Genomic DNA, 20,431 nt, shown 5'->3' on the forward strand with positions numbered 1-20,431 from the left:
TTAATTATAAGACTGAGTAATTCAAGGTTAGTGGTAAACTCTTTAATCCCAGTGTTTTTCCGATTTCAATTAGTGATATGTGGAATGTCGGAGACCACACCATTCAGCTAGACCATCGCAGGTCCAGGTTACTTGTGGAGTCAGCAAACATGTAGATGTAGGTCTATAAATGTATGGTAGAAACTGATTTCTATCCTAGCTTAATTTCTGTTGCTGTGCTAAGAATATCCTGGCTCGGGCTGGATTGATAGCTCAGTGTTGAAGTATATATACTGAAGAGTTCAGTTACCAGTACCCACATCAGGTGGCTCATAGTCACCTGTAACTCCAGCTTCTGGGGCATTCAACATCTTTGGTCTCTGAACACATAAACTCATGTGAACATACCCAAACATGTAATTTAAAATAATAAAAATAAGTAAAACTTTATTAAGATAAAAAAATCGCAACAAAAATAACTTTGGAGGAATCGAGTTTAGTTTATAATTCCAGGGAACAATCTGTCCTTGTAGGAAAGTCCCAGTGGCTGGATCTTGAAGCAGTAAGTCATATACTATCTATAGTCAAGAGCAGAGAGAAATCAGCATATTCATGCTTAGGACTCAGCTTACTTTTTTCCTCTAAAGACAGTTGAGAACCCAGAACCAGCAAATGGTGCCTCCTACTTTCAGGATGGGTCTTCTGGTATCAATTAAGATAGTCAAGACAATCTCCCACTGACGTTGCCAGAGGCCAATCTGATGTAGACAGTTCTTCCCAGATGATTCTAGATTATATCAGGTTGACAACTGAAACTGATTATAGTCCAGGAGGACCATGGGAATATTGGACTGACAGTTTTTTGTTTGTTTGTTTTTTTGGTTTTTTTTTTTTCAAGACAAGGTTTCTCAAGATGTCTCTCTCTGGCTGTCCTGGACTCACTGTGTAGACCAGGCAGGCTTCAAACTCAAAGAGAGCCTCTTACCTCTGATGGGATTAAACACATCTGGCAGGAATGTTGTTTAAAAAGATGGTGGGCTAAATCTGGAAGCCCAGTAGAAAGCTCTATAGTTTTGCAGTAGGTTGACATGATTGGTAAGGCTGAAGGGCAGACTAAGGTTGCATAGGTGATTAGGTATAAGAGATGATTTTAATTCAGAATTGCATTCTCAGTGCAAGACTATGGCCCAATATACCTGTACGTACCTATCTCGAGTACTGTGCTAGTTATAGGCTCCTGAAGAAATCTTTCTCTTTCTGCCTTCCCTATGCAGGTACAGCTGAGGGAATGAGGAGGCGGTGGTGAAGGAAGGGTAGTGTCACCCTGGGGCCTTTTCTTTCTTGCTTGGTTAACTAAGTGCTCAGAAAAGGGAAATACAGATAATAGAGTATGTATTCAAATGCTATTTTCAATAACATTTTAAATTTAGTTTTTATCTACAGATTTTGGTATTGACATCTTAGAGCTTAAGAGGCACAAAGCTTACGTTTATTAATAAAGTTTTATCAAACTTTTCTGTCAGTTATTACTGCCCATCTTTTATTTTATAGGCTTGACACAACTCTCATAGACTTTACTGACATGAAGTGCCAACGAGGGGACCTGAGCTTCATCTTCAGTGGGGATGCTGCACCCTCTGAGTCTTTTGTAGTGTTAGACAATGAACAAAAAGTTTATCAGCGAATACACCATGAGGTGAGCAGGTCTTATTAATATTTCCCTAAAGGGTTGGAAATGTGTATGTATTTACCAAAACCTCTCTATAATTGCTTCACTTAAAGCATAAAGTATAAATTGATATAGTTAATTCGCAAAACTTTAGTTTCTTTTTTGGAACCATCCTCCTCCTAGTTTCTGGTTTCTTTGATAGAATTCAGGTGATTCCTCGGCTAGTGGCCTGGGCTTCTCCTAGTTTTCACTGGCTCTCATGTTGGGTCTCTGCCAACAGAGAGACCCTTCTGCCCACTGTTGTCCGTCTAACTGAGCTGCTTCTTCACTGACGTCTGCACAGCTCTGAACAGAAGCCCTGCTCTCCCCCTTGGGCTCCTGTCCTCTGCCTCTTCTTCGTTTTGGTTCTGCTGTATGTTGAATTATGCCTCATCCATTCTTTTTCCTGCTGCAAACTAGAGGTTTCTCAGTATCCACATGTCACCAGGAGCTGTGCAAATAGTTCCTGTGTTTTTTCTTGGAGGTGGTGAAAACTGAGCTCAAGTGCTTTCAGGCTCCTGAGTATCCTGCAGATGATTTTAAAGTTCCTTCATGTTTACCTTGTCTCGCTCATTCCCAGATCATGTTTCTTGCTTACTGTCTTAGATTGGACTTTCATAGTTAACATTGTATGTGCACTAATGAAATAGTTTTCTAACTCATACTAAGAAATATAGATTTACAGGAGAAAAGAAGCAGCAGCAGCAGCAGCAGCAGCAGCAGCAGCAGCGAGGGTATTCTTTGGAGAGGAGCCAGGTGAATGAAGTCAGGAAAGGAAGAGTAAGGACAGGCCGTTTGGGAAAAAGGTCTGACTGCAGTAAGAAAAAGTGTCAACGCCTTAAAAGCCAGAAAAGTTACCTCACAGTCTGTTGCAGTCAGCCACAGAGAGTCACAGATTTTTAAATAAGGTATCGATTTGACCAAATTTTGGTGAATTATTTTATTCTCTTTTTTTCCCCTTTTGCTATCACCCTCCCCCACTCCTGCCCTTTCTGGATTACACATGTCGTAGCTGAGAGGAGCTGCCAGGTGCTGTGGGGCAGCAGTGTGCAGTCACAGTCACTGGAGTCTATTGACCCTTAATATCAGGGTTATAATCTTAAGTGCTTTATAGCTTTTTATGTGGCAGATAACCTACACAAATTGCTATCTCTGTTTTATAGATTACAGATGATAGGTGACAGCTCCGGTTTCACCCAGAGTCCAAAATGAATTAGAGAGCAATTGGAGGCAAGAAAATTATGTGAGAAGCTAATGACCTAGGCATTTATTCATAAATAAGTCTTGTTATTCAGGGAACAAAGAGGCTGAGTAGAAAAGCTTGTGGCTACAGCTAGTCTACAGTAATCATCAGCAATAACCTGAGATTATACCAATACCATCCTTAGTACTGTTACAGACAAAGAGTGCAAAGTCCTGACATTAGTGCTAATGAATAATGGTTGAAAATGGATTCCTGGGTAACATAAATACTGAACAGTGTTCTAAAGAAATATTTTGGTTGTAATAGGTTGAGAAGATCAATCAAATACTACATTTCAAATTTCGTACAGGTCAGCTTGGGTACTGAACACTTAAGATTTTTTGAGTTCAGACAAGCTTTAGGAACAGAAATCCGTATATAAATCAAGAACCATTTCTTGACCCGTCACTGAAAATGATCTGTTATATTCCTTCAACAAGCAGTTAGTGAGCAATTATTGCCATGTTTGCATATGACAATAACAACTGGTTTCCTCTTTTGATATCTCCAAGAGTTTGATTTTGGGATTCTCCAGAGATACCAGAACCTGACCTACTCCAGTCTCAGGCATACAATAGCATGATATTTGCATGTAGCCTGCACACATCCTCATATGACATTAACTGTATTATTTCAGACAGCATAAACAGCACATTGATCTCCAAATAGAGCCTACTATATTCCTGTTCAAGAACTTCTGCTCAAAATCTAATTTCCTTACATTCAAAATCTGACTTCCTTGTATCTTTGGCACTGTGAACATAGACCCATCCACACATTACACCTGAGCATCACTGTTGAAGTTCTTGCACCTTCATTCACCACAGGACATATGGACACGGACACACACATAAACACAACCACCACCACCACCATCAACATCAAAACAACAGGAAGTAACAATCACTGTTCATTAATATCTCAACATCAATGGACCCAGTCAATTCCCAAATAGAAAGACACAGGCTAACAGAATGGATGCGAAAACAGGATCCATCAGCAATAAAGATAGATACTACCTCAGAGTAAAGGGCTGGAAAAAAGTTTTCCAAGCAAACGGACCCAAGAAGCAAGCTGGAGTAGCCATCCTAGTATCTAATAAAATGGACTTTCAACCAAAATTAATCAAAAGAGACAGGGAAGGACACACAGCAAAGGAAAAAAATCTCCCAAGATGATATCTAAATTCTGAACATCTATACCCCAAACACAAGGGCAACTATAGCCAGCTCCCTTGTTCTTAGAAATATTGAAAAAGATTCAGACAACAGTGGTGGATTTTTAATTATATATTAGCAACGACTGAAGGCTAATTTATCTGTATTTAAAGTAAACAAAACTTTCATATAGGGATTTTTATCTCAGAACTTTCTATTTAATTCTCAAAGAAGTTTAAAAAAAAATGTTCTACAGACCATAGAGTTCTGTATTGAGTAACAGTGGGTTTATTACATCTATTTATATAGAAGTGTGAAAGTGCTGTAATTTTTGTGCCCTGCTTTTAAAGATTTATAATTAGTCATAATTCTGAGTATTAATCTCAGATACAATCTTTAAACATCTGGCTTTAGAATAAAAACATCACGTTATTTAGAAACTATGTATTTTTGTCTTTTGAAATTTGTATCCTTGAAGAAAACCAATATTTTTATTTTAACTTTCCCCCTAACCTAGGAGTCAGAGATGGAAACAGAAGAGGAAGTTGATATTTTAATGAGCAGCGATATTTATTCTGCAACTTTATCAACCAAATCAATTTCTTTCACACGTGCCCAAACTGGATGGCTTTTTCGGGAAGATAAAACAGTATGTAAAAATATAGATTTTTTTTAACTTAAAAATTATTATCCAGTATTATCAAAATAATGACAGAAATATAGAAATTTAGTTAGGCAGATCGTTCCTCTTCTTTTTGAATAGGTAGTTAACAGTGCATACTTAAAGAGTTTGCTTCTATTCTTGGAAAAGCCCAGAGAAGTGTAGTTTACTTGAACTCTTGTCTGCCTTGCCTTATGAGAAAGCATTGCACATGGCACACGGCTCCATTGTTTTTCTAGTGCTTAAGGCTAGGGCTGGAAGAGACGATGCATGTACTTTGTTTTGCTCTGTCTTTTCCTCTTACTTTAAAGCTCTGGTATCTTGACTGTTCATATTAAGCTTATATTTCTATAGGACTGACAGATTTAAATCTCAGTGGAATTTCTATAATTCCCATCATATCTGTCAGCAGAAGAATATAAGATCACCTAAAATATGCTAAGACTCTTTGACCTGGCATGCTCTGTATACATTATTCATCAAGGAGTGTTAAGATTTGAAACTGGCGTGAATTGTGTGTGCATGTACATGTATTAAAACACCATTATATATTAAATAACACAGTATATTTTTGAATGAAATGGATAATGAAACCTTTTAATCAATAATTACTTATAAATCCATAAAATTAAATAATACAAATTTAATAACAATAAGAGCCACATCAGGTAAATAACGAGATTCAATTTTTTAAAATTATATTTTATTGAACATAACAAGTGAATGTTTTTGTATTGGAAAACCAAAAACAAGCCTGGTATTCACTTAAAATGAACTCATAGAAGATAGAAATGAAGGGTGCAGAGGATGAGTGAGGTAAGCTATGGGAGAAAAGGGAAGAAAACAGAGGATTGTGAAGAGAGACCTTTCTTGCTTTAAGGGGGATTGGCTTGTGTGTTTATAGGACTTTGCATGTCTGAACTGTGTAGAGTAGGCTGGACATTAAGGGGAAGAGTTAGAAATCTGTTGCTAGGATATCAGGATTTTGTGGTGCAGTTTTGAAGCAGAATTGTATTTTCTTCTAGAATTCTTAGTGTTTGCTATTAAGGCTCAGAGGATTGGATAAGACCCAGACAAGTTATAGAGGGAAATCTGTTTTTCCAGAGTCTGTTAATTCAGTGTTATTTATATTAAAGATGCCATCACATCAGCATGTTAACCATCACAAGGTTAAATACGATACAGCATTTACATATGAAGTCAGAAAACTCCAGTGGTCCAGTGTCTAAGATTGGAACCCCTGTGGACATGTTTAATGTTTTTTACATATAAATATGTATCTGTAAATAATCTGTTGTGCTTTGTACTGATACTCTTTAAGACAGTGCTGTCAAAGGCTTTGGAACTGCCTGTTCATGAGTGTGTGGTGGGAACCTTTACTTCTCACATGAGTGCTGCCTAGATCCCTCAGCAGCTTGTATGTGACATAGTTAGTGAGTGAGTGAGTGAGCGAGTGAGCGAGCGAGCGAGCTACAACATGGATGAATGGCATACCTTGCTGCTATTTCCTACATTGTAACTGAATTTATCCCCCTCTCACATGTATAGAAGTGCACAGTATAGGCAGCAAGAGGATTCAGAGGCTGGATCATGAGCAGCACATACTTGACATTTTTGTCGATAGGATAGCTTTTGTTTCTTTATATATATGGTCACAAGATCTGTTAACTCCCTTCTAGCCACACTTAAGTTCTACTCCTGAGCCCGCAAAGCCTGTTTGACAACAAATGACACTTAGGACTGTGGGCAGCGGGCCCAGCATTGAAGTGCACTTGTTGCTTCGGAGTCTTAATTGTCTGTACTCTGTGCTCCTCTTCTGGGCAGCAGTAGACGGGTCACCTCAAGAGAAGATAAAGTAGAAACTGCTGTCCACCTAGTGTTACCACTCGGCATCCCAACTGCTGTCCACCTAGTGTTACCACTCGGCATCCCAACTGCTGTCCACCTAGTGTTACCACTTGGCATCCAAACTGCTGTCCACCTAGTGTTACCACTCGGCATCCCAAAGCTCTTGGGGAGTGCTGGGTGACCTCCTTTAAGTCTTTGACAGGTAAGGAGGGAGTCAGCATACCAGGGTTCCCATTTTGTAGGTAGAAATAGGTGCAAAATGCTTGGCTTCCTGGTAACTTTTAAGAGATGTACTGTACACACAGTTTGGACACAGCCACGTGGAGTAGGCAACCTGGACACAGGTGGAGATGGAAAGCTGGATCAAGTAAAGCTCTTAATAAGGAGACAGTTTTACATGGGACTGTGTGGGTCAGGGTTGGATGATTACTGAGGCATCCCTGGAAGGAACCATTTGCTCGCTTCTGGACGCCTTATCTGTTCCTGCATCTATAATTTAAGCATTTTACATGTATTAGTGAGCAAGGCTACTCTTAGTTTTTTCCTTTTCAAAGCAGTAAGCAGCAGTAACTTGATGTTTTATCCAGTCAGAAATCAGAGAGGGTCCAGCGTGGCATGGACTGTGAATTTTAGTTCTGCTTTTCTATCTATGAAATGGGAACAGTGTTACCTCTGACCCCTCCTTGTTATTCTAAATTGCTTGTTTAATGAACTTCTAAGATTACTTTGTGCTACTTGGTAGTAAAAGAACACCAGTGTGCTTCTGTTTAGACTGCCTAATTTGCAGGTTAATAGCATATATCTTTAGTACTTTAAATTTCCCTGTGAAGTTTGGAAATGAATGATTGTATTTTTAACTTACGAAAATAATTTGGTAACTTTAAATATCAGAATATTTTCACCTACATGATAAATGTTTATGGAGAAATTTATGATCTCAACACTTTTTTAAAATCTGAGATCAACCTTCCCTTAAACTGTCGTTTTGGAATATTTTGATTTTGTTTTAGGAAAGAGTAGGAAACTTTTTGGCAGACTTTTATCTGGTGAATGGACTTGTTCTAGAATCAAGGAAAAGAAGAGAGCACCTTAGCGAGGAGGACATTCTGCGGAATAAGGCCATCATGGAGAGCCTGAGCAAAGGTGGGAGCCTGACGGAGCAGAACTTTGAGGTATATGTCTCATAAACTCTGTCTGCCTGTATATCTTTATTTTCTTTGTTTCTGAAGAATAAAAAGGAGGATGGGGGTGTCTTTGGTATTTTTTTGAGTCTGTACTTTGTCTTTGAAGTCTTTATGTAAGCATGAATCATGGTGTTAATTTTTATTCCATGTCCTGTTGCCTGCTGCCTTAAAGATCCAGCTGAAGCTTCACCCACTTCCTAGACCATCTCTAGACTGTGCAGCCTGGGAACTCTATATTGAGTCTCTGCTTATTGAAATACTATGTGCAATAAGTATGAGATTCAGGAAGGGTGGGAAAGGAAAGTAGGAAACAAGAAGATACATGAAAATGAGAATTGGTCTATCTGATTTCTAATATGAGCCAGATACTGCTTCTTCCTTTTTAAAATGTATTTTGTATATATGTGTGTACGTCATGTGAACCAGGTGCACAGAGGCCAGAAGTGTGTGTGACAGATCTTCTGGGACTGAAGTTATAGGTGGTTGTGATCTGCCTGATATGGTTGCTGGGATCCAAAAATGGATCCTCTGAAAGAGCAGCAAATGCTTCTGACTACTGAGCCATCTCTCCTAGTTTCTTAAATTTTTTTGTTTCAGGCATAAACCCTATCAAGACCTAGATATTAACTCTCTCTACTCAAGAATTTTCAAGTTTGAGAATAAGGATCCTTGAGGGAGAATGGGATTAGTCCAGTAGGTCATAGCCCCTTTCTTCTTAAACTAGTGTCTGAATAAAATAACCAAAAGCACATCTCACAGAGTGTCGTCATGGCTACTCTGTGAAGCAGAAGCAGTCTTAGGGCCGTGAATGTGTTTGTAAGTACACACATGTTCGAGCATTACAGCTACAGTCAGAAAAATTGAGGATTAAGGACAGGAGGCTTGGGTGCTTCACCTACAGCAGAATGACTGAATTGCCTTAGAGTAGTGAGAGAGCAGGCTCTCAACAGTCCATGGAGATGGGGTGGCGAGCGAGAGCCTGTGTGTGCTTAGAAACAGTATAGAAATATTCCGGTTAAAACTGGGTAGGGCAAGTTAATATATTATCATCCTCTTGTGTTTCTTAGTTGTTTTTTTTTTTTTTTTTTTTTTTTTTTTGCCTAGAATCAGAACCCTGTTAGCGTTTGTATAGTCACTGGTTCTTTGTCAATAGGCAATAAAGGAAACAGCAGAAGCAACTGCACAGGGAGTCTCAGTTTAGTTTGGCAGAGCTGCTGCTTTCTCTGTGTACCTTCCTGACTGTGTTGTGATTTGCATATTATTAAAAGCCTCTTTTAAAATAGATTTTGTTGTGATGGTGCCTATTACTCTGCTTGTTTAACATTGGGGATAAGTGTATGGAACACTGTATCACACAGAAGAAATTCATGGGCTATTTGCCACAAGCTGATCGCTGCATACACACACACACACACACACACACACACACACACACACACACACACACACACACACATACACACACACACACACACACACATATAACACAGTCTGGGGGTTAAGTCTATAGACTTGATTAATGCCTATTTGAACTTAAAGTAGGCAACTTGATTTTCATAGAGTTACATGAATTATAATCTAATGTATTTGGATTGTTAAAGGGCTCTTAAAATGACATGTTACACAGATGGAGTTTTTTAAATTGAAATTAAAATGTTTTACTGGATGTAGCTATGGACTAGAACAGCCTAATATGTATGAAGTACATAAGCTTTTCAGAAATCAGCTTGTAAACTATTAAAGGCTTATTTTGGCTTTGGCTTGTTGGGGCAATTTTTGGCTTAGTTTCTAGTGCTGGGAATGTCTTTTAGAGGCTGTTTATCACAGATCTTGGTAGGACAGGAAAAGGACGGGGTTTTGGTTTATTTGTTTTGTTTGTTTTGTCTTGAGGCAGTGTCTTATGATTCTCCTAAACAGGCCCAGAAAACCCAGTTAGGAATTTATAGACAAATCCATAATCCATTGCTACATAAAATTTGGTTTGAGAGGGAGGGTGTGTGTGTGTGTGTGTGTGTGTGTGTGTGTGTGTGTGTGTGTGTGTGTGTGTGTGTTGCTCGGTCTAGAACACTTGGGTTTTTGTGTATAAGACAGCTTTTAGCAAACCCTAGCTGTCAGTTCTGTTGTCCAGCTCCTTAGTGGCAGTTCCTGTTTGCTATACAATGCCATGAAGGATGGGTCTTCTGTACTGCTTGATATTCAAAGCCAGTTTTTCTTCTGCATAATCACTATTGCTTTGGAACGAGGATTTGTGGCCTTTCCAGGCACTTGTTGCAGCCTGTTGAAACAAGCCACAGTTTACCAATCTCAGTTCTTGCTGGGATATCTCCCTTTGATTAAAGGGACATATTAGTAAGAGAAAGATGGGGGAAAAGGTGAGCCAGGTGGTACATGCATGTAATCCCAGCTCTTGAGAGGTGACACTAGAAGGATTAGGAGTTCAAGGTTATCTTGGGTAGATAGTGAACTTGAGGCCAGCTTGAGCTTCCTGAGACTATCTTTAAAACAACCAGCATTAAAAAAAAAAAAAAAACCTTTCCTTTCTCTGACCAGGGTGTGGTGTTACTCTTGGCTCTCATTCACTCTATTTCTTCCTAGCAGTTTTTAGTTTGCACTGTCTCTTCCTAGTTAAGTTCCTATTGGTGGCTCATTCTACAGTGATCTAAACTCATATTTAACAGACATTGAATTCTGACTTACCTTAAAGACAGTTAACAGGTTAACTGTGTTATTGTTCTCTCCTTTGCTGTTTCTTACTGTAGTTGAAATAAATACATCAATTCTTATTCCTTACCTTTGATTCTCCTTACTTTAAAAATATTATAGTCTATTTAGGATTGGAGGTAGAGGCAGGTAGATCTTTGCCAAGTTCAAGGCCAGCCTGGTCTACATAGTGAGTTTTGAGACAGGGCTGTTTTGAGAGACCCTGTCTCAAAAAACAAAACCAAAAAGATGAAAGCCTCCATGAGTCTGTAGAGCTGCTTTCTGTGACTTCATTTAGCTTGTAATGTTTTTTGAACCAGATATAATGCTATTTGTTTACTTGTGTTGCTGGAGGCTCTTTTGATCGCAGGGGTTTAGGGTTGTGAGAAACCTGAAGTAAATTTCAGCTCTGTGCCTTCACCTGAGCAGTATGAATAGACCCAGACTTAGATTTTTTGGGAGGGAGGGTGGTGTGGAGGAGGGGACAGTGTCAGGCTGGCTTTGAACTTTATGTGTGGTGGAGGTTGAACTTGATCCTCTTGCTTCCATTTCCCAGACACTGGAATTGCAGGTGTCTGTGCTAGTTTTAGTGACCATGACTCTGATATTTTTTTCCTGTTGTCCTGCTCATTGACATTTTCTCCATTTTCTCTCATTTTCTTCCATTGCCTTAAGTTTTTTTTAAGCCAGTAACGTTGCATTTGTCTGTGCTTCTGAATCTAAGATAATGCCTGGAGACTACTGAAGAGGAGATAGTCTTAATGTTTACACTGCCAGGGGACTATGATGGGATTAACCCTATTAAATATATGTTGAAGAGTTTAGATGAACCAGCACTTAGATAGTTTGCTGTTTTATGGAGTGTGCTGGCATGCCGTATGTCACTAAACACCCCAAACCCAGTTTACTGTCTTTCTGAGGCAGTTTTGTCTGGACCTAGTGTGTTCAAGCTTTTGACATCTTCTCTATAGAGAAAGCACACAAATAGCAAAGTACAAGGAAGTTTATTTAGAGAGAGTAATAGACTGCGAAGGGACAGTGGCCTACCTGACCTAGAGCACCCAAGAGCCACAGATAGTGTTTGGGGTTTCCTTCATGGAGTCGGGAAAGAAGTGGTTGCTAGAGAAGGATTATGATGGTTATCTGTTTTGATTGACAGGCTTGATTGACCTAGCTCTCTTCATTGTCCATGCCCTTTACCATAATGTATCTGATGTTAATCATATGCAAGCCTAATCATGCATTGGCATCAGATGGCAAATAGGGCTTTTTATAAAGAAAATTACTCAAGATGACAATCTGCTTTACTGTGTGTTACCAAGCTGGATATGTTTAGGATCTGTTTGAGTGGAAACATAGGTGTTATGGAGGATTGCTAGGGACGAACCAACTCTGTTTTGTTTGGAGTAGGGTGTACCTTCACCTTGATGATGGTGTGGGTCCTAGGTTGCTAAGTGCATGGTTAGGAAATGGGTGCATGTAGCTCAAGCAAAGAGGAATCCTGGGCTAAGTTTCCCCTATCTTTCCTGCCTCTTGAGTGTTTTAGCTTTACATTGTAAAATGTGATATTCTTCACCCCGCATTCTACACTCTTTTTGTCTCTTTCTCTTATTGGCAGCCGGTTAGAAGACAGTCCCTTACCCCTCCTCCTCAGAACACTATTACCTGGGAAGAATACATATCTGCTGAAAATGGAAAGTAGGTGGTGTTTTTTGTTTTTTCGTGTTTTTTTTTTTTTGTTTGTTTTTTTTGTTTTTTTTGTTTTTTTTTTTTTAGGTTTTTTTGGTTTATGTTTTCTGAATTTCTAGGAAGAAAAAATTTTAAAGCAGTGCTTTTAGATACAAGAGTTCTGAGAGGGTATTATTGGTGTATTTTTATCTGAAGCTATTGTTCTAACTTTAAGAAATATAAAATAAGCATGAAAAAGAAGCCTCCCAAGTTATGTGTGCACTGTGAGCCTAGAACTTTCTTTTTACATCCCTTCTGCCAATCACATACACTAACCAACAAGCAAGAAGCCTGTAGGACTTTTTCAACCTTCCTTGTCTGTCAGACTATGTGTTCATACCTATGTTGATGCTTTCAGTACTTCCTGTTAGGCTGTTACAGTTTGTTTCCTCTCTGCCTTCACAAGCTAGGTCTTGTCATTCATTTCATTGACTTCTCGGCATTCTTCCGTAACCCTTTACTTACTGCCATATTGTTAACTCTTGGAGAGGAGTTAGGCACACCATTACTGTTCAACTTGAGTTGAAGAGCGATGAATATGTTTATTTTGGCTCACCAGTGTTCCTCTTTGGTGGACAATAAAATACTTCCCGTTGTATCTACCCCACTATGCTCAAACAGAAGCTGCCTTGATTTTTCCTCATTGAAAGGCATGCTATGTTTACAGATTTTCATGCTCTGTTCTGTTGTTGGCATGTTGGACCTTGTCTTTTTGTGAGTGACTATTACTTTGACTAGCCTTCATTAGATGTCCCAGCAGGTCAGAGGAAACTATCATGTTTCTGGCACTTGTGGCACGTGCCAGAGAACTCAACAGAACTTTGAAATGTGCCAGGATAGCCGAGTCACAACTTAGTGGAATAAGGCAGGTCCCCTTTATGTTATGACTGCAAGGAAAATTATTTTGAAATAATTTCTGCTTCCTTCAACTCAACCTTGTCTGCTCAGCTTATTCTATGTTTTTCCTCATCGTAGCCACACACACACCAAAAAAGGATATTTTCAATTTGTTATAATTTTAACAATGCACGTGTACACAATTTTGTTATCACAGTGTATTTTATTGTTGAATGGTGAAACTATAGTAGATAGGGAAAGAGATTGATGATTTTTATTTTGTTCCTAAAATGGTGTTTATTATTAAAATTAAGTTATATTCAGTATGAAATTCCTTGAGTATTCATGTTATTTTCTGAACTTTTAAATTGTTTCTTTTATCTCATTTCTTATAGACAGTCTGTATTTACATATCATAATATTTCTGTAGACAGGATAAGAAAAGTGGAAATATTTGTGAGCGTTTATATGTTCTTAACAAAGCCCCCTTAACAGTGTTCTTTCTGTTGTAGGGCACCACACCTGGGCAGAGAACTGGTGTGCAAAGAGAGCAAGAAGACATTTAAAGCCACTGTAGCCATGAGCCAGGAATTTCCTCTGGGAATTGAGTCGTAAGTATGCTGTTGATTATGATAGGTCCCAAGAGATTCTAACGGGCATCAGTATTTGCATCTGAGGTGTTGAAATATAAAAAAAAGCAGACAGACTCAAGACAGGCTCAAGAGTAGTGTACACACACCCATAAATTTTCTAGTTTGCAGAAGTATCATTTTCTGTAAATTTTGGATAGTCTCAAGAAAATTATTAAAGCAACACATGCTTATAAAAAATCTTAAAGCATAGAAATTTATGGAATAAAAAGATTATTATCTTTTAGCACATTAGTTAGATTGTCTTGTTGACTATACTTCTGAATGCGGAGCCAGGAAATAGTTTGCATTTTGCCATAAGAGTTTTGGTGTTTTGAGCTATGGTGTCTTAGATTCCAACAATAATCATGTTTCTCTCCTCCCCACCCACCTTGGAATTTATAATGCTGACCTCCTGTCCTTTGTTTCGTTGTTCTTTTACTGAAAATATTCTGTTTTCAGTCTATCCCTATTGAAAACTGTACTGCAGAGCACACCTTGAATTCTACCCCTTCAGGCCCATCTACACCAGACACTCCTTTAGAAACACTTGAGTTGGGAGAGATAGGCGTACGGGAGGTAGGTGCTGCAGCTCACGTTTGATAGGCTGTGATCTCAGCTCTTTATGAAAATGTACTGGTGAGGAGTTGAAGGATCCATTTACTATTTTTCACTAATTCATTCCCCCTTTTAACCTGGCCCAACATGGTGACTTTTTTTTTCCCCCTAGAGAAGGCAGCAGAGTCTAATTTTCAACAAAGTCTGATCACAATCTCTGTCTTTGCCATCCTCAGGCTTTAGAAGGAGATAGCCTGTTGTGTAGAGCCTCTGTGTAGAGCCTCTGTGTAAAGCCACAGGTCACACGTGGGGAGAATCTCAAGGCAGTGTGAAAAAGGAGTTAGAAAACATGGGCAAATATCTGGGTTCTCCTGACTCTCTGATTCCTAATAAAGGAATTCAGCTAATTTTACAGAGTGTCTTGAGTTAACTCCAGAGATCCTAGACATGAACAGTAGATAAATCAGTATATGTGACCATTGTCATAGGAACAAGGGAAATTAAGGAATCCTGAATACAGAGGGTAGACAAGAGTCCCTTCTACAGCAGAAGAGATTTCCTGTTACTATTCCTGTAACTGCTATGGGAAAGCACATCAAGAAAATAAAATCAGTATGATTAGATCACTCCTGAGTTGAAGACAGAATGAAATAAAAAGAGATGGAAAAACCAAAGGAATACCAACCTTAGCAATTAACAGCAATATCAAAAACCAAATACATCAGACACAGTTGATGAGAGTAGATGTGCCTGAAATTAAGTTTTGACAGCAGAATAACAGGTTAGAGATATGACTGAGAACAGAGCTGGCTTGATAGAAGAGCTACTCACTAGCCTCCAAGTGTGGCTGAGTTAGGATTGGGAAAATTTTACCCATGGTCTCTATTTGTAGCCTATCCCCCAGTTACTAAGAAACAAATCTAAGGTATTTGGACAGTTTTCCACCCACCCGTAGTTTTTGACACATAAGAAAGGATAAACTATGCTCAGGCCCACAATCGTCTATTATGGAGGTTTGAGACTGGACGATCAGAACATCAAGGTTTGCCTGGGTCACAGAGTGCAAGACAAGCCTAGAAAAGTTAATGGGACTATATGTCTCAAAATTTTTTAAAGTAAAAATTGAAAAGAGTGCTGGGATTAAATTCAGTGGTGGATGCTGCTGGCCTAGCATGCATGGGGCCACAAGGAAAAGAAAAGGTAACAGAAAATATGACTGTGCGTCCAGCTGTTGATTATTCTGTAAAGGAAAGCAGTGATCTGACATGTGTCTAGCTGTTGGTTATAGCAAGGAACTGGAAAATATGCCCTGTTGGAAGAATCATAATATGGAATAAGCCAGCCAGAGGAGCAAAGGGTTTGTTGTCATGTGACTGCAATGGTGGACACAGAGGGATCCTGGACTCTACAGGGCATTCTGTATGACCTGAAAGTTATGTGAACCAGGATCATAAGTACTAAGATTAATCCATCATAACCCAACAGTGAAGCTCAGTCACAAAAATAGAAGTTCACTTCCACCATGCCTCCCAGAATGACGGAGTAGCCTGTGGGCTTTAGTAACAGTGTCCTCAGAGAGCTGAGAGCAGCACTCCAGTGCACAACTGGAGCCTTTCTTCCTCAGTGCTTGGGTGGTTAATCTGTGAAGTTTGACCCATGTAGTTCAAGAACATCATTACAGACATGAACCATGGAAACATTGCTCTTCTTTATTTTCAGATTATTGAATGTTCTAGAAGTAATAGCACCCTTCAAGCACTTTAACAAGCTTAGAGAATTTGTTCAAATGAAGCTTCCTCCTGGCTTTCCTGTAAAATTAGGTAAGACCAAAAAAATCAAATGGAATTAAATAAGGTGTATATTTTAAAGGACAATGCATATACTAGTGACTTCATAGTAAGTTTTTTCTTTTTAAGTGCATTGGTGCTTCTGTTTTGTTATGTGTATGAAATGCCTGAGAAATAACAGTACCTGATACAAGATCGATTTCTGTGTGATTCAAATGAAATATAAAGGACACAGGAGCACTTCCTGCAGGAGAACATGTGTGAACATTTCAGGCTACTAATAAGGAAGCACAGAGATGACAAAGCAAAAGCATCAAGACTTGAATTGTGTAGATTGCACAGCAGCGGGGGTGGGGGTGTGGGGGGCGGAGGCAGGGAGGGACGGTTAGGAAAGCTGTGCAGAGGAGAGTTGGCATACTAGTTCCCATCCAGATTCCAGGAAACACAGTCAGTATTCACATGGGAAGTCATCACGTAGAATTCTGCATAGCTTACTAGGGTTCTTCCTAGTAGCTGTTACAGAGTGCTTTCAGCACCATGAACGCACTGTGGCGCTGGAGTCTCAGAATAGCACTGTCATCAGGGTGGTGACTTTGCTGACTTTTAGCCTGGTACCTTGAGTTTCAGCAGCTTTTCAAATGCTGAAAAGTGGCATTCGTTTCTGAATTTACCTTTCTGGTATTCTTTCTTAGGGCAGGGACTACCTAATGATTCTTGGGTTGATGTCCCTGCAGAGACTCTTACTGGTCAGACTTGGGTCATAACAGCTGAACTATTTTGTCAAAGAATGATAATGTATTAGCAATTATTTCCTGTGGGTTGATCTCAACTCAATGTCTCCAGAACCACACACATGTGGTGCATATAAGCACAAGAGCAGAGGGACCAGAAGGTCTTTTACCTCACTTCTGGGCTGACAAAGGTACAAACACTTCAGTGCAGAAAAGATAGTTTTCTACCACATGGTGAGAGTGATCCTAGCACCTTCAAGGCAGAGGCAGGTAGATTGTTGAGTTCAAGGCCAGCCTGGCCTACATCGTAAGTTGCAGGACAGCCAAGGCTACATAGAGAAGCCCTGTCTGGTGGTGTAGGTTGGGGGTGCGAGTCCCCTGTCCATCTACCTACCCCCCCCCATTTCCCCCCAAAACCCACAAAAACCTAAGTAGTAAGTCTTCCCTTACCTTACTATACAAAGAAGTTAAAGGTCAGTCTTAAATGTGATTTGTAAAACTTTTTAAAGAAATGAGCAAAGAATTTCTTTTTAAAGAAATGAACAAAGTATTTCTTTTTAAGGAAATGAACAAAGTTAAAGGAAATTTAAAGATTTAAAGTTCCTTATAAGCCTTACAAAAACCAGTTGGTCTGAAGGCCTGAGTTTGCTGACTCCTGGAAGACTGTCTCTCCAGCAATAGGCATCAGTGGAAGCTGGGAGCATCCTTCCCCTCTTCTAGCATGAGACTGCTGATGACTAACAGCAGCTTCACTAAGTAGTGTCTTACTGTGGATAGGCTCTTGGGTTGGCTTCCATAGACCCACTTCAGAGGCTGTTCCCAGATGAAATCTGGGGCTCCTGAGTAAAGTATGTTAGGCATCAGACCAGCTTCTGTGTGGGCTGCACTGCTTCCAGGAATTAAGAATCAAATCACCAGACCAGACCTCACCTGCATATGGACATCAACCTACAAATGTAATCTCCATCTCCAGATTCACTTTGGGCCAGAAACCCTTTTATATTGCTGTGCTAAAGCAATATGGTGTTATCCAGTGATAAGGTTCTTGAACCAAAGATGTCAAGGTTTAAAAAATTGGGGGGTGGGCTGGGGTGCGCCTGACCAGAGCTGCACAGCCCCAGGCCCCGCCCGAGCCTTGGAGCTTTCTGCATAGCCTGGGGAGGTACAAATTGGGTTGTTGTGGAAATGGAGTTGGGTGATGGATGGTGACTGACTCCAGTGGGCTACTAAAGATGGACATCTGACTACATCTCACCATTTTTTACATCTCATTGTTTGTTCTCCAGATATACCCGTGTTTCCCACGATCACAGCCACTGTGACTTTTCAGGAATTCCGATGTGATGAGTTTGATGGGTCCATCTTTGCCATCCCTGAAGACTACAAGGAAGACCCAAGTCGTTTTCCTGACCTTTAGCTGATCCCGAAGAGCAAGAGGCTTCAGGTGGCAGGGACTGACCTTCGTTCAGCAGAGAGAACACATCAGTGATGTGATGAAAAACTGACCTCTAATGAAACATCCACAGCTTCCTGATGTGCCATTCATTCCTCTTTTTAAAGTCACTTCCTGTCTGTACTAGTTTGACACCCAGTGACCCCAAGACCTTCCTATGTAAAGCAGCTGTGAGTGCTGTGATTTGTTTTTAAAGATTTTTACACTTCTTGTTGAAATATATATCATATGAATATATCTATAGCTATATCTAAAACACTCCTGGACCATTAATGTCAATTCCGTGTCTTAAGAGATATGAAGCCCTTTGAAATGCGTCACCTCTATCAGGTGGCATGTATAAATGTTCCTTTAAACTATGTTTTCATCATCATGTATAGTTCTGTAATTTGAATGTTTAATCAACTAGAAGGAATGCAGTTTTCTGAGGTGAACAGAGCAGTGGTAACTATTGAACAGTTGCATTTACAGCCTGTTGCAATACATTCCGAGGGAACACTCCTGCAGGGAATGCGGTGCCCCCACCCCGCCCCCACCCCAGCACCTTGATAACAGTTGCATTTACAGCTGCAGTGCATCCCAAGGGAGTGCTCCCTGCAGGGGATGCGGTGCCCCCAGCACCTTCATGCAGCTCATCGTGGTGCTCTTTGTTTCACCTGAATCCTTTTTCAGTGGAAACTGTTTGTTACTGATCTTCCTTTCATAGAACCTCAATTTTTTTTCCTAAACTTGAGTTTAAAGGTCCTTGTTCTGTTGATAGGTACGGTAACATGCTTACAGCTAGCCCTCTCCTAAGTATCAGCACTTTAAACAAATTCCAAATTTTTAAACTTGCTTCCTAGTAAGTGCACGTAAGTCAGATTATTTTTAATGGAATATGGATGCATTGGTGTCAATTTTAAAAAACAAAACAAAACAAAGCAACGTATTTTGGACAATTATATATGTAACGCTTTCAAAATAAGGTAAAAACATTTTATATGCTACAATATATTTGTTATAGGCTAAAAGTCCAGAAACACCTGATTGAAAGTTCATTTTTTTCTTTTAAGTCACAGGAAAATAACTATTGATTTGTCTTCAGAGTATTAAAATCATGCATTACTCATTTTTGCACCTAAAATTTGTCATTTATTACAAGATGGTTTAAAGAACCAAGAGTGAAAATAAATTAGAATAATGTTCAAATCATAACAGTATCATGTTGTATTAAAGACTTAGCTAAATGTTTGTGTCCTGATGAGATGTGTCATGGATGCACCTGTCAGGTTGTTATAGAATGTTTAAACTTTGACCAAGACTTTTATTGAAAGATGACTTATTTAAAAATCCAAAGTGTCAGCCGTAAGATATTTATCTCTTTACAGTTGCATCTCAGATAGTGATACCACCTGGCATATGTTGACATTTTATTTTTTATAAAAATGATTGCATTCAAAAAAATCAAAGCCCTAATCACTCCAGTAAGTGATCTGTTCAGTTTTAAGAACTGAGAAGCCCAAAGCTAGCATGATGGAATGGAAGTTGTCCCTGCCAGACAGTGGCTGATCCAGCGACTTAGCTACTCAATTAATTCTGTTGTCAGTCATGAGGTCCAAGGTTCTGAAAGGCAGTGATCACTGTTGCTTTAGGCTCCTTGGCTCGAACATAAATGAAAAAATGATAAATTTGCAGCTTGGGATTTAGAATTTCTTAACATGTGAATATTTTGCTGGGTTACACTGGAGATAGGACTGCTGAAAATTGTTGCACTGGATTGTACTACTGAAAATTGTTGCACTGGATTGTACTACTGAAAATTGTTGCACTGGATTGTTTTGACTTCAATTTTTCTTTAATGAATAGTAGAATCAGATTGTCCATTCCAAAATGTTTTTTCCTCTGATCACAAAGAACAAGTGTATCTCTTATGATGGTGGGAAAAAAGGAGTTAATTAATGCAAATAAACTTTTCACAATATTAAGACTTTTCATGACGTGTCTGTTAATCCTGTTAAGAACATCCGTATTTTTGTATAATCTAACAATATTTGAAATGTAGACCATGTAAAATTCTGTATAGTAAAATTTAAAGTTTTACTGGTAGTAGGGGTCCCATTTAGAAAGGTGTGCAATACTACATCACTCATGTGACCTCTGTAGATATGGTTCCCATGTCCAATGTGACCTCTGTAGATTAGATGTTAGTTCCCAACAAGAGACTTGTCCTCAATAGACCTTCTTGGACA

At 39.3% G+C, this 20,431-nt stretch overlaps 1 protein-coding gene across 10 annotated transcripts in view; it reads left to right on the top strand.

Moving 5' to 3' along the window:
* Ankrd13c (ankyrin repeat domain 13C) overlaps positions 1-20,174 on the top strand; it is a 47,305-nt gene extending 27,131 nt beyond the window's left edge. For 2 of the 10 annotated variants that reach the window (XR_015668749.1, XR_015668750.1), the window contains 7 exons: positions 1,531-1,675; positions 4,605-4,736; positions 7,662-7,768; positions 12,099-12,178; positions 13,558-13,656; positions 15,952-16,052; positions 18,037-20,167. Coding sequence is in view for 4 of the 10 variants with exons in the window: in XM_087633768.1 (XP_087489894.1) it covers positions 1,531-1,675; positions 4,605-4,736; positions 7,607-7,768; positions 12,099-12,178; positions 13,558-13,656; positions 15,952-16,052; positions 18,037-18,167 (850 nt within the window). In the remaining 6 variants the exon portion in view is untranslated. 10 annotated transcript variants of the gene reach the window in all.
* The last annotated feature ends 257 nt before the right edge of the window (positions 20,175-20,431 follow it).

Source organism: Rattus norvegicus, chromosome 2 (genome assembly GCF_021556685.1).
Source record: "Rattus norvegicus strain SHRSP/BbbUtx chromosome 2, alternate assembly SHRSP_T2T, whole genome shotgun sequence".
Taxonomy (NCBI): Eukaryota; Metazoa; Chordata; class Mammalia; order Rodentia; family Muridae; genus Rattus; species Rattus norvegicus.